The 13,782-nt window shown below is 43.0% G+C and overlaps 1 protein-coding gene across 1 annotated transcript in view; it reads right to left on the reverse strand.

Annotated features, from left to right (window-relative positions):
- The window catches only part of LOC138371145 (tripartite motif-containing protein 59-like), a 39,913-nt gene extending 27,530 nt beyond the window's left edge, over positions 1-12,383 (reverse strand). The window contains exon 1 of the mRNA XM_069335979.1: positions 12,253-12,383. Within this exon, the coding sequence (XP_069192080.1) occupies positions 12,253-12,285 (33 nt within the window). The 5' untranslated portion in view covers positions 12,286-12,383. The remainder of the gene's footprint in view (positions 1-12,252) is intronic.
- Between the last annotated feature and the right edge of the window lie 1,399 nt (positions 12,384-13,782).

Here is a 13,782-nt window from a genome sequence, read left to right on the forward strand (position 1 = left end):
CAAAACCTTAAGGATGGTAAGGGTCTTGGAGCATTCAACTTGGAGGTAAGAGAAATGAGGCGACCAAGACAAACGAGTGTCAAAGATTAACCCCAAAAGCATAGTGGACTCCCTGAACACAAGGAGATGACCATAAAGCGAAAGAGGGACAAAGAACGACATGCTTCTGAGCAAAAGTCATAGCACAAGTCTTAGACATAGAGAACTTGAAGCCATGATAAGTGGCCCAAGATGACATGGCATCAATCGCAAGTTGAAGCCACCGTTGAAGGAGAGGCAAATCATCATCCCAATAGGAAAGGGTAAGATCGTCGACATAGAGAGCGAAGAAAACGCCAGAAGGGAGGAAATAAGACCATTGAGTGCAACTAGAAAAAGAGTAGTACTCAGAACACTACCTTGGGGTACACCCTCATATTGCCTAAAAGGGGCAGAGAGAGTGGCACCAAGCCTAACTCGAAAGAAACGAGAGATAAAGCTTTGGAGGAAGAGAGGGAGATTACCACGAAGGCAAGATGAATGAAGTTGTGACAGAATATGATATCTCCAGGTGGTGTCGTAAGCCTTTTCCAGGTCAAAGAATACGGCAACAACAGAGGTCTTCGCAGCAAAAGCAGTACAAATATAGACCTCCTAGTTTGCCAGGATATGTTGTGCTGCGGCACTTGTGAAAACCAAATTCAGAAGGGGAGAGGTGGTGAGTGTTCTAAAAACCACATCAGACAAACGTTAACCATACGTTCAAGAGAGTTTGCAGACAACTCATGAGGGCAATAGGGTGGAAGTTCTTAGGGAATGTCCTGAAAGACCCTGGAAACATAACAGGGAGGACGGAGAGGACAACGGCATCGAGCCAGTCCTCAGGTACTGAAGATGACTCTCAGACCCGATTATACAGACTCGGTAAATACCGAGACATGCACAGATGGAGATGGTGAAGCATCTCATAATGAATGCCATCGGAACCCACTGCCATAGAACCACAGAGGGACCGGGCAGACTTAAGTTCAGAGAGAAGGGATCGTTATAGGGAAGGCTGAGATGAGTGCAGAAATCTAAAGGACGAGATTCAAGAACAGGCTTACGAAGAAGGAAAGATTAAGGAAGATGAGAACCAAAGCTAACAGACGAAAAGTGGGAACCCAGTTCGGTCACAACGTGCAACGGGTCCACCACAAGAGTACCACGGAGGTGGAGGACCGGCGAGACATCAGAAGCAAACTTACCCACTATCTTGCGGATACCCCTCCAGATCTGCAGCAGAGTATTTTCGGACGTAATGGTGGAAACATAAGACCTCCAACACTCACGTTTACCTGTACAGATGGTTCTACGGACCACTGAACTCGCCTTCCGAAACAAAAGACAAAAATCAGCCATCTGCCGGCGGCGGTGTCTCTTCCAGGCTGCACGCTTATAGCAGACAGCCCAAGCACAGTCCACATTCCACCAAGGAACGCACTTCCATGTTTCCTGAGAGGTAGAGCGAGGAAAAGAGTGGAGGGCAGCATTGAAGACGGTGTCATGAAAAAGGAGGAGGGCACGAGGGAGAAGCAAAATGGAGAGGTCGGAGAGAGTAGCACAGAGGGTAAATTGATGCCAGTCAGCCTCGGCAAACCGCCACCTAGGGAAGGAGAGGGGAGGGTGAAAAGAAAAAAGGTAACAAGGATGGGGAAATGGTCACTGCCATGGAAGTCATCAAGAACCTGCCATGTGAAATTCAAGTAAAGTGACAACAAGCAAAGAAAAAATCAAGACAGGAAAGGGTGCAGTCCAAGAGTCCAAATGAGTGGGCTCATCAGAATTCCTTAGAGACAGGGAAGAAGAGAGGATGAGCGGTTCGAGAAGGCGACCCCGGCTGTTTGTCAGACCATCACCCCAGAGGGTATGTCGACAACTGAAATCACCCAGCAGGAGCACAGACTCTGGCAAGGAGTCCACTAGGTATTTAAGATTGGGAAGAGAAAGGGGCACATTTGGGGGGAGATAAATGGAACAAACTGTGTACCATTTACGCACAAAGACACGGGCAACAGAACATTGGAGAGGTGATGGAAAAAGTAAGGGGATGAAGGGAACATCAGAACGAATCAAAAGCAGAAAAGTTATTGGTCCCAGCAAAATCTGAAGGGGGGGGGGGCAGGGGGAGAGAAAGGAATAATCACGGAAGCGACCAGGACGAGCACCAAGCATCGGCTCCTGGAGACGGACACAAAGGAGCGAAAACTGTGAAATCAAAAGTTGGAGTTTATGGAAATTGGCGTAATATCCATGAATATTCCATTGAAGAATAGACATCGACAAAAAGAGAAAGGACAGGAACAGAGAACAATGAATAAAAAAGGTTAAAAAGGAACACAGCATGTCAAAGAAGTGCAGGATCAGGATCAGGGTCAGCGAAGTCAGGGATAGTGGGCATGGGTAAACTGAGTAAAGATGGAGGGAAGGGAGTGGGAGGACAGACCACAGGCAGATGAGCAGGGTCCAGAGGAGGAAGCAACCGAGAGGGACTGTCAAGGACCGCAGGAGGGGCAGAAACCGGGGAGCACACCTCAGCAAGGGCAGGAACCGAGAGGGTAGCAGGGGCCAAAGAAACCTCCAAAGCAGGAACAGGGGGCTCGACCACCGAAATGGGAGAGGTGCAGTGATAGTCAGAGGTAGGGGGCGAGGATGAAAGTGAAGCTTTCTTACCAGCCGGGGAGGAGGAAGGAGATAAGCCAGGCTTTCGCTTCTAACTCAGAGACAGGTGTTCCAGCAGCAACGTACTGGGCAACAGACTCAAACGTCTCAACAGAAGAAGAATGAGAGCGAACAACACGATGATCACTAGGAGAAGGATGGACATCAGCCTGCACAGACAGGCGGCGTGGAAAGCTAAGAGAGAGAGGAGAAGGATGGGAAGGAGGATCAAAGGGAGTTGAGAAAGAAGACACAGGAGACATGACAGACTGGGTAGAAAGAAGGGGAACCCCAGACAGAGAACCAGGAAGGGGACCCTTCGGGTCAGAATGTAAAGGAACAGGGGAGCAGGTGGTGGGCGTATCTGGGTCTAAGGCCTGGAGACTGTTGTGAGACTGAGGAAGGTGGGAAGGACGAGGAGAGGAAGAGTGCAACACGTGAGCGTAAGAAACCCCAGCGAAAGGGGAAGGAGGGGGATGGTGAACTTGGCGCCTCGCCTCAGGAAAAGACAAATGTTCCCAGTGCTTCAAGTTGAGGACAGCTGCCTCATGTTTGTAATGGATACACGCGCGAGAGAAGGTAGGGTGGGCATCACCGTAATTGAGGCAGCGAGCCTGGGGAGAAGTGCACTCCGACTTAAAGTGACCTTCGTTCCCACACATAGGGCAGACAGAGAGAGAATACTGGAGCATTTGAGGGCACCATGTCCGAACTTCCAGCATTTATTACAAAGCCGAGAAGAGGGTATGTACTCCTGAATGGAGCATCTGGCACCAGCAAGAATAACAGAGGGCGGAAGTGTCCAACCATCAAAGGTAATTTTCACAAGCCGAAGGGACAGACGGCGACGGCCACGAGGGGGTCGTGAACGTGTAAACCTGGAGAACAGAATGGTCTTGAGCCTCGAGGACATGTTTAATATCCTCGTGGCAGTCCTTGAGGTTCCTAATACCGGTTGTAACATGGTGTGGGAGGAGAACAGTGCCAACACTGGCACTTAATTGAGCATTCTTGGAGACCCAAACAGGGGGGTCACCTCAATGTAGGACAAAGTCGCCAAGTGGACAGCTGCATCCCAAGAAGAAGCAGCAGCAACATGCGTACCGAGATGGGTGGGGTTAAAAGTAACAGAGGCATCTACTGAATCAACAAGGTGCCTATGGAGGGAGAAATTGTCAGGAGTAGAATCTAAATGATGGAGGTCAAAGTACTTAGTCCACGTAGCAAGATCAAACAAGGCATGGTATGAATTGATATGGGAAGGAAGTATGCGAGAGCAGCCATGGCGGGGACGGTGGTGAGAACCCTCTAGAGAGAGAGAGGGGGGGTCATAAGGTGCAGTAGTCACAATGAGAGATGGAGTCGTACTAGGGGACGAGGTAGTCACCACAGGGGGCTTGGGGCTCAACCCAACCACAGAAAAGGAAGGGGAGCGGGGGAGTAGTCCAGTCTGGGCCCAATGTAGCGGGGGCTACAGAGCCCAGTCTTCCAGCACAGTCCGACTCAGAGGCCTGGTCACCCACCCCCCATGAGCCTGGGAAAGAGAAGTCGTTTCATTATCCATGCAGCAGTCTTTCTAAAAGTTTGGGGCCTGGATCCAAGGGATACCACCTACCAGGGCAGCCAGGGAGGCCGAGCGCGGGCCAGTGCAGGAAGGGTGCATCGTCCCCAGCGGTGCCTCCCCCCCTTTTTAACAAGGAGTCCTACTGCATAGTTCATTCTCCCACACTGGTGCAAAGACCCCACTCCCCCTATTGCCCCAGCCTGGACACCCAGCCATCCACTCAGGGCTACCCCTCCAGCGGGCAGTCCGATGGCTCACAAGGCCCCTACGTGGTGCCTATCTGCATGTACAACACACACAGAGGGGACAGGAGAGTGGGCAAAGGCAACCCTCACTAGTCCCAGGGTGGTGTACGTGAGCCCCTCACCACGACAAGGCGACACCACAGAGGGAAGAGGCGAGAAGAGCAGATGTACTCCTGAATACAGCATCTGGCACCAAGAGTTACGGAAGACGGAAAGGACCTATCAAAAGTGATTTTCATTACACAAAGAGACTGGCCATGACGACCACGAGGGAGGGCGAGTAACATATTAATAAGAAGGATAGAATGGCCTTGGGCCTCAAGGACATGTTTATTATGGTAGTCTTTAAGTTCCTTATCACCAATTGCTACATGGTATGGAAGAATAACTGTGCCAATCCTAGCATTTATTTAACCAGGCATTTTTTGATATTCGAATCAGTGTCTCCCCAATGCAGGACAACGAGGCTAAGTGGACAGCTGCTTCCCGAGAAGGAGCTGCAACAACACGTGTACCAGTATGGGTGGGGTTAAAAGTGACAAAGGTATCCACCAAATCAACTAAAGTAAGAGTAATTAGGTCAAGTAGGGAAGTAGGTCTGTATATTAAAGAGGAGCTGGAATGCACAGAGCTCCTGAATTTGACCAATGAGGTGGTAGAGGTACTTTTAGTAGGTAGTTTATGGAACTCACTCCCTAGTGAATTGAAAAACTGTAAAACTTTTGCCTTATTTAAAAGCAAAACCAAAAAGTACCTAACTTCATCTTCTTAGTTTCCTACACTGAGCTTTAAATTTGCTCTGTACCTAGTGTTACCCAATCTCCTAATTTTTATGTAATTTCAAACAACCTTATCATTGTGTTCATTGCTGTCTTCTTTTATGTGCTAGCCATATGCTGTATTGTGACTACCAATTTTTGTCAACTACCATTCAAGCTGTCATTGCAACCAATCTTATATTGTTTCTGCTGTATTATGCCTACCAATTTTTTTTTTGTCAACTACCATTCAAGCTGTCATTGCAATCAATCTTAGCTACCTATGTGCTTTAATATACTGTACCTACAATTTTCTCTCATCTTTTTTTCATTTCATGCAATCTGTTATCATTTTTTGTCTATAATTTTGCAAGTATTTACCTCCTTAAAATTTTCTTAGATTAAGGACCTGCCCGAAACCCTGCGCGTGCTAGTGGCTTTACAAGACTGTAATTACCATATTTGTATCCTCACATTCCTTATGTACATTCTTGTATATGCATAAATAAATAAATAAATAAATAAATAAATAAATAACTTGGAATCAAGGTAGAGAATATAAATCTAATTATTATTCTAATATACAAACCGCCAGATGCAACAGTTCAGGAATTCACTGAGCAGATCCACAAAATAGAAAATAGCCTTGATAACCTAGCAAACCCAGTACCAGATATTATCTTCCTTGGAGACTTCAATCTACCCAGTTTACAATGGAGAATAGTAAACAGTAATACTATAGCATGAAATCAACCTGGAAATAACCAATCACAGGTCAGAAAACTACTGAAATTCTGTGACAAATTCTCGCTCAGTCAGCAGATTACAGAACCGACTAGGAATGAGAACACGCTGGACCTCATATTCACGAACAGTGATGAGCTAATCAGAGACATTACTGTCTCGGACACTACGTACTCGGACCACAAGCTCATTGAAGTGCAAACTAACATTAATAACGGTAGTAGGCCCAAGAGAAACAACAAGCGAGAAGGGCTATTCAATAAATTAAATTTTAATAATAAAAGGATAGACTCGGAGAAAATAAACAGGGAACTTACAACATTCAATGGGAAAATGTTTAAGTAATAAAAATCCTACACAAGGTCCAACGTAGAAAGAGAACACAGACGACATTACAGAAGAAGAAAAAAGTTAACAGAAGTGCTGAAGCAGACACGACTTTCCATACAAAGAAGGAATAATTTAAACAGGGAGATTGAAGAAATCGAACAGACTGAAGCATTCATATCAACTTGACGAAAGGCAACTAAAACAGAAAGCAATTCAAAAAATAAAGAAATACCCAAAATATTTCTTCACATATGCTAAATCAAAAGCAAAAACCACTGCCAGTATTGGACCTATTCGTACTAGTGAAGGTTCATACACTGAGGATGACAAAGAAATTAGTGAAATCCTAAAAAAGCAATATGAGGACATGTTTAGCACCCAGATACACAGCATGAAAGTGGAAGATCCGGACAACTTCTTTACGCGTGATATACAAACCCCTGTAAATATAATTGATATCAACACGAGCGTGGCAGGTTTTGAAAGAGAAATTGACAATATGCCCATGCACTCAGCCCCGGGTTCAGACTCATGGAATTCAATATTTATAATGAAATTCAAAGTGCCAGTAGCACAGGCACTCAGTATAGTGTGGAGAAAGAGCTTGGACACGGGGGAGATACCAGATGCGCTTAAAGCAGCAGACATAGCCCCTCCACACAAGGGAGGTAGCAAAGCACTGGCAAAGAATTATAGACCAGTTGCACTTACGTCCCACATAATAAAATTACTGTATTTGAGAGAGCGATCAGGAGTCAGGTCACTAGTTTCATGGAGACCAATGACCTCCACAATCCAGGCCAACATGGATTTAGAGCAGGAAGATCATGCCTCTCACAGATACTTGACCATTATGACAAAATCACTGAGGCATTAGAAGAAAAACAGAGTTCAGATGTAGTATACACAGATTCGCAAAGGCATTCGATAAATGTGACCATGAAGTGATAGCACACAAAATGAGGTCAATGGGAATAACTGGTAAAGTAGGACGCTGGATACTCAGTTTTCTGTCGAACAGACCAGAGAGAGTAACAGTTAACCATATAAAATCGAGTCCAAGCGCAGTTAAAAGCTGCAGTACCTCAAGGTACAGTCCTTGCACCACGGCTTTGCCTTATTCTCATATCAGATATAGACTCAAATACAAGGCACAGCTTCGTATCATCCTTTGCAGATGACACAAAAATCAGCATGAAAATTACCTCTGCTGAAGATATTGAAAAACTACAAGCAGATATTAATAAAGTTTTCGACTGGGCTACAGAAAATAACGTGATGTTTAACAGCGATAAATTCCAGGTACTAAGATACAGTAAAAGTGAGAACCTTAAACTTAATACAGGGTACAAAACACAATCAAATTTGCCCATAGTAGGAAAGAAACATGTAAAGGATTTGGGAATAATGATGTCTGATGACCTAAATTTTAGGGAGCATAACCAAGCAAATATTGCGGCAGCCAGGAAAATGATAGGATAGATTACGGGAACTTTCAAATCCAGGGATACCATCACAATGGTTGTACTCTTCAAATCACTTGTGCTGTCCCATCTTGATTACTGCTCAGAACTCACTTCCCCATTTTGAGCAGGAGAGATTGCTGAAATAGAGGGAGTACAGAGAACATATACTGGATACATAAATGAGATAAAGCATCTAAATTATTGGGATCGTCTCAAAGCTCTCCGAATGTACTCCCTAGAAAGACGATGGGAGAAATATCAAATAATATACAAGTGGGAAAATACTGGAGGGCCAGGTCCCAAATCTGCACAGTAAAATAACAACATACTGGAGTGAACAATATGGTAGAAAATGCAGAGTACTGTACAACCAGTGAAGAGTAGGGGTGCCATAGGCACAATTAGAGAGAACTATATAAACATCAGAGGTCCATGGTTGTTCAACATCCTCCCAGCGAGCATAAGAAATATTGCCGGAACAACCGTGGACATCTTCAAGAGGAAACTAGATAGTTTCCTCCAACGAGTGCCGGACCAACCGGGCTGCGATGGGTATGTGGGCCTGTGGGCTGCTGCAAGCAACAGCCTAGTGGACCAAACTCTCACAAGTCAAACCTGGCCTCGGGCCGGGCTTGGGGAGTAGAAGAACCCCCAGAACCACCATCAACCAGGTATCAACTAGGTGTTTATGGATGAATAAATCATCAGGACGAGTAGAATTAACATGACCGAGATTAAAATACTTAGTTCATGTAGCAGGACTAAACAAAGCTTGGAAGGTATTAGAACCGGAAGGCATTGTGCAAGTGTGACTGCGGAGAGGACGGCACCGAGCACCCTCAGTAAGAGGGGGGGTAAAAGGCGCAGTTGTTACAATGAGAGATGAAGCCACTCCATGTGATGAGGTGGTCATCACTGGGGGCTTGGGGCTCAACCCTGCCACAGAGGTAGAAGGGGAGCAGAGAGAGGTAGTCGGGACCTGGTAGACCAAGCTCTCACAAGTCAAGCCTGGCCTCGGGGATTAGAAAGACTCCCAAAACACCATCAAGCGGGTATCAAGCAGGGAAAGTCTGGAGCTGCTTGGTCTGGGACCAAAGTAGCTGGGGGTTACAGAGCCCGGCTTTCATCACAGTCTGACTCTGGGCCCTGGTCTCCACCCCACATCTGAGAAGTTAAAAATAAGTGTCAGATATCAGCATGTAAATGAACAGGTAATCATTTCATCAACAAACAAGCCCTCATACCCACCATGACGCCACAATTAGAGGATAGGACACCCGATAAGACGTGCCCCCCTCCCCTTAAGGGTGCATCGTGGATATATGCCCTGCAATCACCACTTTAAGAACCATCAGTCCATCAAGATTGGGCTCAGCAACGAAGGAAAAGAGTGACAATAAAAGTGTCCCTTTGCTCAACAATTTCGGGTACCACAGTTTTACTTGCGAGAGACTGTGCCTCACCTAACACCCAGGGTCAAAACAGAAGACGACATCTAAAAGAATGATCAAGAATAGCAAAAAGTCGCTGGGAAATAGCAATTAAAAAGGAGAATTGGGAAGGAAAAATTAAACTTAGTAGGAAAAAGCATTCAGCACAATTAGTGAAGAAGGCAGCAGGAGCATAAGGCTTCAAAAGGACAGAGGACACTGTCCCATGGAGCATCACACTCTAGCATCTGCCAACCAAGCCCCCTCACGATGGCAACAGGCTGGAAAGGGAGGGAGAGATGAAAAAGATGAGAGGGTGAAGATTACTGCCCGGTGAGACACCAGTGTTAATGGGTAGAGTGGGAAAATTGGAATTATTCACAGAGACATACTGGAGCCTGTCACTGAGGTAAGATTATAGGTATTGGAGGGAGTGATCTCTTACTCCGTAATGTTGTAATTTAAGAAAGTTAATGTGTTTACAATGTCAAAACGTCTTATGTAGGTCAACAAATAAATGAATAAGTTTTCCAAGGGCTGCATAAATGAAATTAATCATACTAACTGGGCATGATTGGTCCTGTTTTGGGCCTGAAGCCATTATGGGAAGAACTAAGTATAAATAGGAGTAAGGCTGCGTGTAAATTAACTTTAAAATAATTTAGACAAAATCGGCAGAATTGATATTGGTCTATAATTGTTGACTTCAGTGAGATTGCTGATTTTATGGACTAAGGTTACTCTTGCTTTTTTTCTCAAAATATCAGGAAAGGTTTAGAGTTCAAATAATTTGTTGTAGAGCAATGCAATGGCTGGAGCTAAAAATCTAGAGGCTTTTTTTTGTAAATTAGGGGTGGTATCTCAACATACAGTATCTATGCATGGGGTTCATTCATCCACTGCAAACTACCTCAAACCCATCATCACCCAACAAAAATCTGCTATCAGAACAATAAAACTGTCTTCAAACAACACACAACCTCTCTTTTTAAAATCCCTGAACATGCTACATATACACTCGCTCTACACATTCTCTTGTGCTATTTACAACTACAAAACCTTGTTCCTAAATGCTAACCCTGATCTGAAACTCTCCATTGATAGACGTAATAGAACCCACAACCCACAAGCATAAATATCTCTTTGATATAATTTTTTATATAAATTGAGTCAGGATAAAATAATTGCCAATCAGACTAATATAACTTTGAATCAGGCTTTTTCACCCACAGGGTTATTGATCAATGGAACTTCTGACCCACCAAACCCATAACTGCCAAAACTGTGCTGAATTTCAAAATATACCTGGAAAAAATCATGAAGGCAAACTGGGAGGGGGAAGGCAACCTTCAACAAGCCGACGACTTCCAGTTCTCACTGAGGCCACTCGGGTTAGTGGCCCTCAGGTAAATTGGGTAAAATATTATTCCCAGACAATATTACAGCATAACTGATAAAGTTAGGCTAGAGTAATAAATTTCTGGTAAATTTAGAGTGATAAATTTTTAGAGTAATATAAATTTAAATTTCATATTAACTTCACTAACAGTTACAAATGCGAGTCTGCCTTCAATAAACTCTTTGGTGAAATATTTATAATCAAGAGAGGAACTCATAAATAAGCCTAAGCAAAAAATAAAAAATGGACATCAGTTTGCATATGAATCTGATGAGAAAATTCCTTGATTAGTATACATTTACTTACCAATGAAATGGTCTCATCTTAAGTATATCTCAGACTGTGTTCTTCACCAACTCCAATGCTAAATAATATTACAACAAAAATGTCCATAACTTAGCTACAGAGTATATAACATTTTAAATAAAATTCCACAGGAAGGAAAAAAAGGAAGCACATTATTTACATAAATATGAAGAAAAACATTTAAAGCTTTGTTTTACCTGTGCTAAATTAAAGAGATATGTCTATACAGTACTTATAAGCAATTTTGAGTTTTCCTAGTGACAGCTTCTCCAGTTCTTGCTTGATCATCTAACTTTCATAAAAGAACAATATAATAAAATATCTTCATATCTTTACCGTTCATTGTGAAGTGTATTTGTCAAACAAAATATAAACCTACAGTCTCCGTGGTGTAGTGTAAGACACTCGCCTGGCGTTCCGCGAGCGCTATGTCATGGGTTCGTATCCTGGCCGGGGAGGATTTACTGGGCGCAAATCCTTAACTGTAGCCTCTCTTTAACGCAACAGTAAAATGTGTACTTGGATGAAAAAATAGATTCTTCGCGGCAGGGGATCGTATTCCAGGGACCTGCCCGAAACGCTACGCATACTAGTGACTGTACAAGAATGTAACAACTCTTGTATATATCTAAAAAAAAAATTACCTCTGAAGAACATCCAACTGACATTGTGATAGCACACTGTTAGATTAAAGGTAAGTTAATATACCATTATGTGCCTCATTATCCTTCAACATTCTCTTAATTATCTTTCACACTCAAAGTGTTTAGCCTATCATCTGCATGTATCATCTTGTGCTTCTTCATATGTCCAAGCTGACTGAATCTCTTCCCACACTCTGGACACTCGTGAGGTTTCTCACCTGAATGCACTAACATGTGAGTAGTCATACTTCCACGTTGACTGAATATCTTCCCACACTCTGGACACTCATGTGGTTTGTCACCTGAATGCAGTAACAAGTGCTGTATTATATTTCCACGTTCTCTAAATTTTTTGCCACACTCAGCACATTGTAAAGGTCTCTCATCCGCATGCACCATCCTGTGCTTCTTCATATTTCCAAGCAGACTGAATCACTTACCACACTCTGGACATTCATGATGTTTGTCACCTGAATGCACTAACATGTGCTTTATTATAGTTCCACGATCTCTAAATTTGTTGCCACACTCGGCACATTGTAAAGGTCTCTCATCCGCATGCACCATCCTGTGAGTCTTCATATTTCCAAGAAGACCGAATCTCTTCCCACACTTTGGACACTCGTGGGGTTTAGCACCTGAATGCACTAGCATGTGACGCTTCACATTGTCAGGACGGGTGAATACCTTCGGACACTGTGGACACTGGTGAGTCTTCATCTTCTTTATGATAGGTGCAGTTTGTGTCAAGGTTTTCTCTTAATGCTCGTGCTGGACCTCACCGGCGGGCGCTACTAAAATGGCGGCGGTTGTTTACCCTCTCATCACCTAAGCGTTCCAATGTTTTTGTCTGGTTCCACATATCATTTTTCCAACCTCTTATTTTTGTTTATATCTAGTCATTTAATATTAACACTTGTATTTATTTTCATGTTTTTGAATCAAAGAATGTACTTGGAATTGTTTCTTTAAACATAAGGCCACTCGTTTATACTTTTTGAAGGAAACAGCTCTCTCACTGGGATACAAGATACTCCTTACATTGACAACACTAATTTTTTTGCCATTTCGGACACCAGTTTTGGACGTTTCGCTTAAAATAAAAATAAAATAAAATAAAATGTTTATTTAGGTAAGGTACATACATACAATAAATTTTTACAAAGATTGGTTGACTTATAGGTATAGCTAGTACATACAATGCCTAAAGCCACTATTACGCAAAGCGTTTCGGGCATGATAAACTTAAATGACAAGCTTAATACTAATTGAGCATAATGAGTAGAATGAAAACAAAAAATGAAAACATAGATGAAAAAGCAGCACAAATACAATTATGTCGACAAACAGCGCTCTTTAAAAAAAACAAAAACAAAAAAAAAAACACGTACGTGTTTGCATAATGTATGGATTTGCATAATACGAATTATAATCTGAAAATATATACATATAACAATGTATAACCATGAATGAAAAATCAAACAGGAAATTACTTAAGCACTTACGTGATAATCAATTCAATTTCTTTCTTTATTATGCACCCCATACCCATCCCGTGGGCGGTGGTGTAAAGGATTACAGAGGCATATAATTGGTTCAGGAACTGAACCCTCTAGTTCGTTTAGCTAAGCAAATAACAATGTTTGACGCTAGTTACAAAATTAACAATGTTGCATACACATGTACACACCCTCATATATACATGTACATATATATATATATATATATATATACGTATACACATATACATACACATACATATCTAATCACCCACACAAATACACACATCAATAATCTTTGTGTCACAAGTGACACAAAGAGGTGTCACAAGTGATCAACAAGAGGCTCACAACAGTCACTATACAAGGCACTTAAAATCTATAGTGAGTCACACAGTTACTAGTCTTGCTCCACACCCACCCAACTGGGCGGCAGCTTTACAGTCATGTGCTCCACACCCACCCAACTGGGCGGCAGCTTTACAGTCATGTGCATGCATTACCTACAGTAAGCAAATTTTGGATACTTCACTAAGATTTCGGGCAGCACATCATTATGAATGAAGTACTTACACAATTCTTGGACACTATTGATGGTGTTATCTCTAAATTCCGCAATTTTTTCACATTCCATTATATAATGACGCAAAGTATGCGAATAGTTCTGCTGACAGTTTACATAGAATTTTTGATTGCCCCCCAAGCACCTAATTGTGCT

Source organism: Procambarus clarkii, chromosome 35 (genome assembly GCF_040958095.1).
Source record: "Procambarus clarkii isolate CNS0578487 chromosome 35, FALCON_Pclarkii_2.0, whole genome shotgun sequence".
NCBI lineage: Eukaryota > Metazoa > Arthropoda > Malacostraca > Decapoda > Cambaridae > Procambarus > Procambarus clarkii.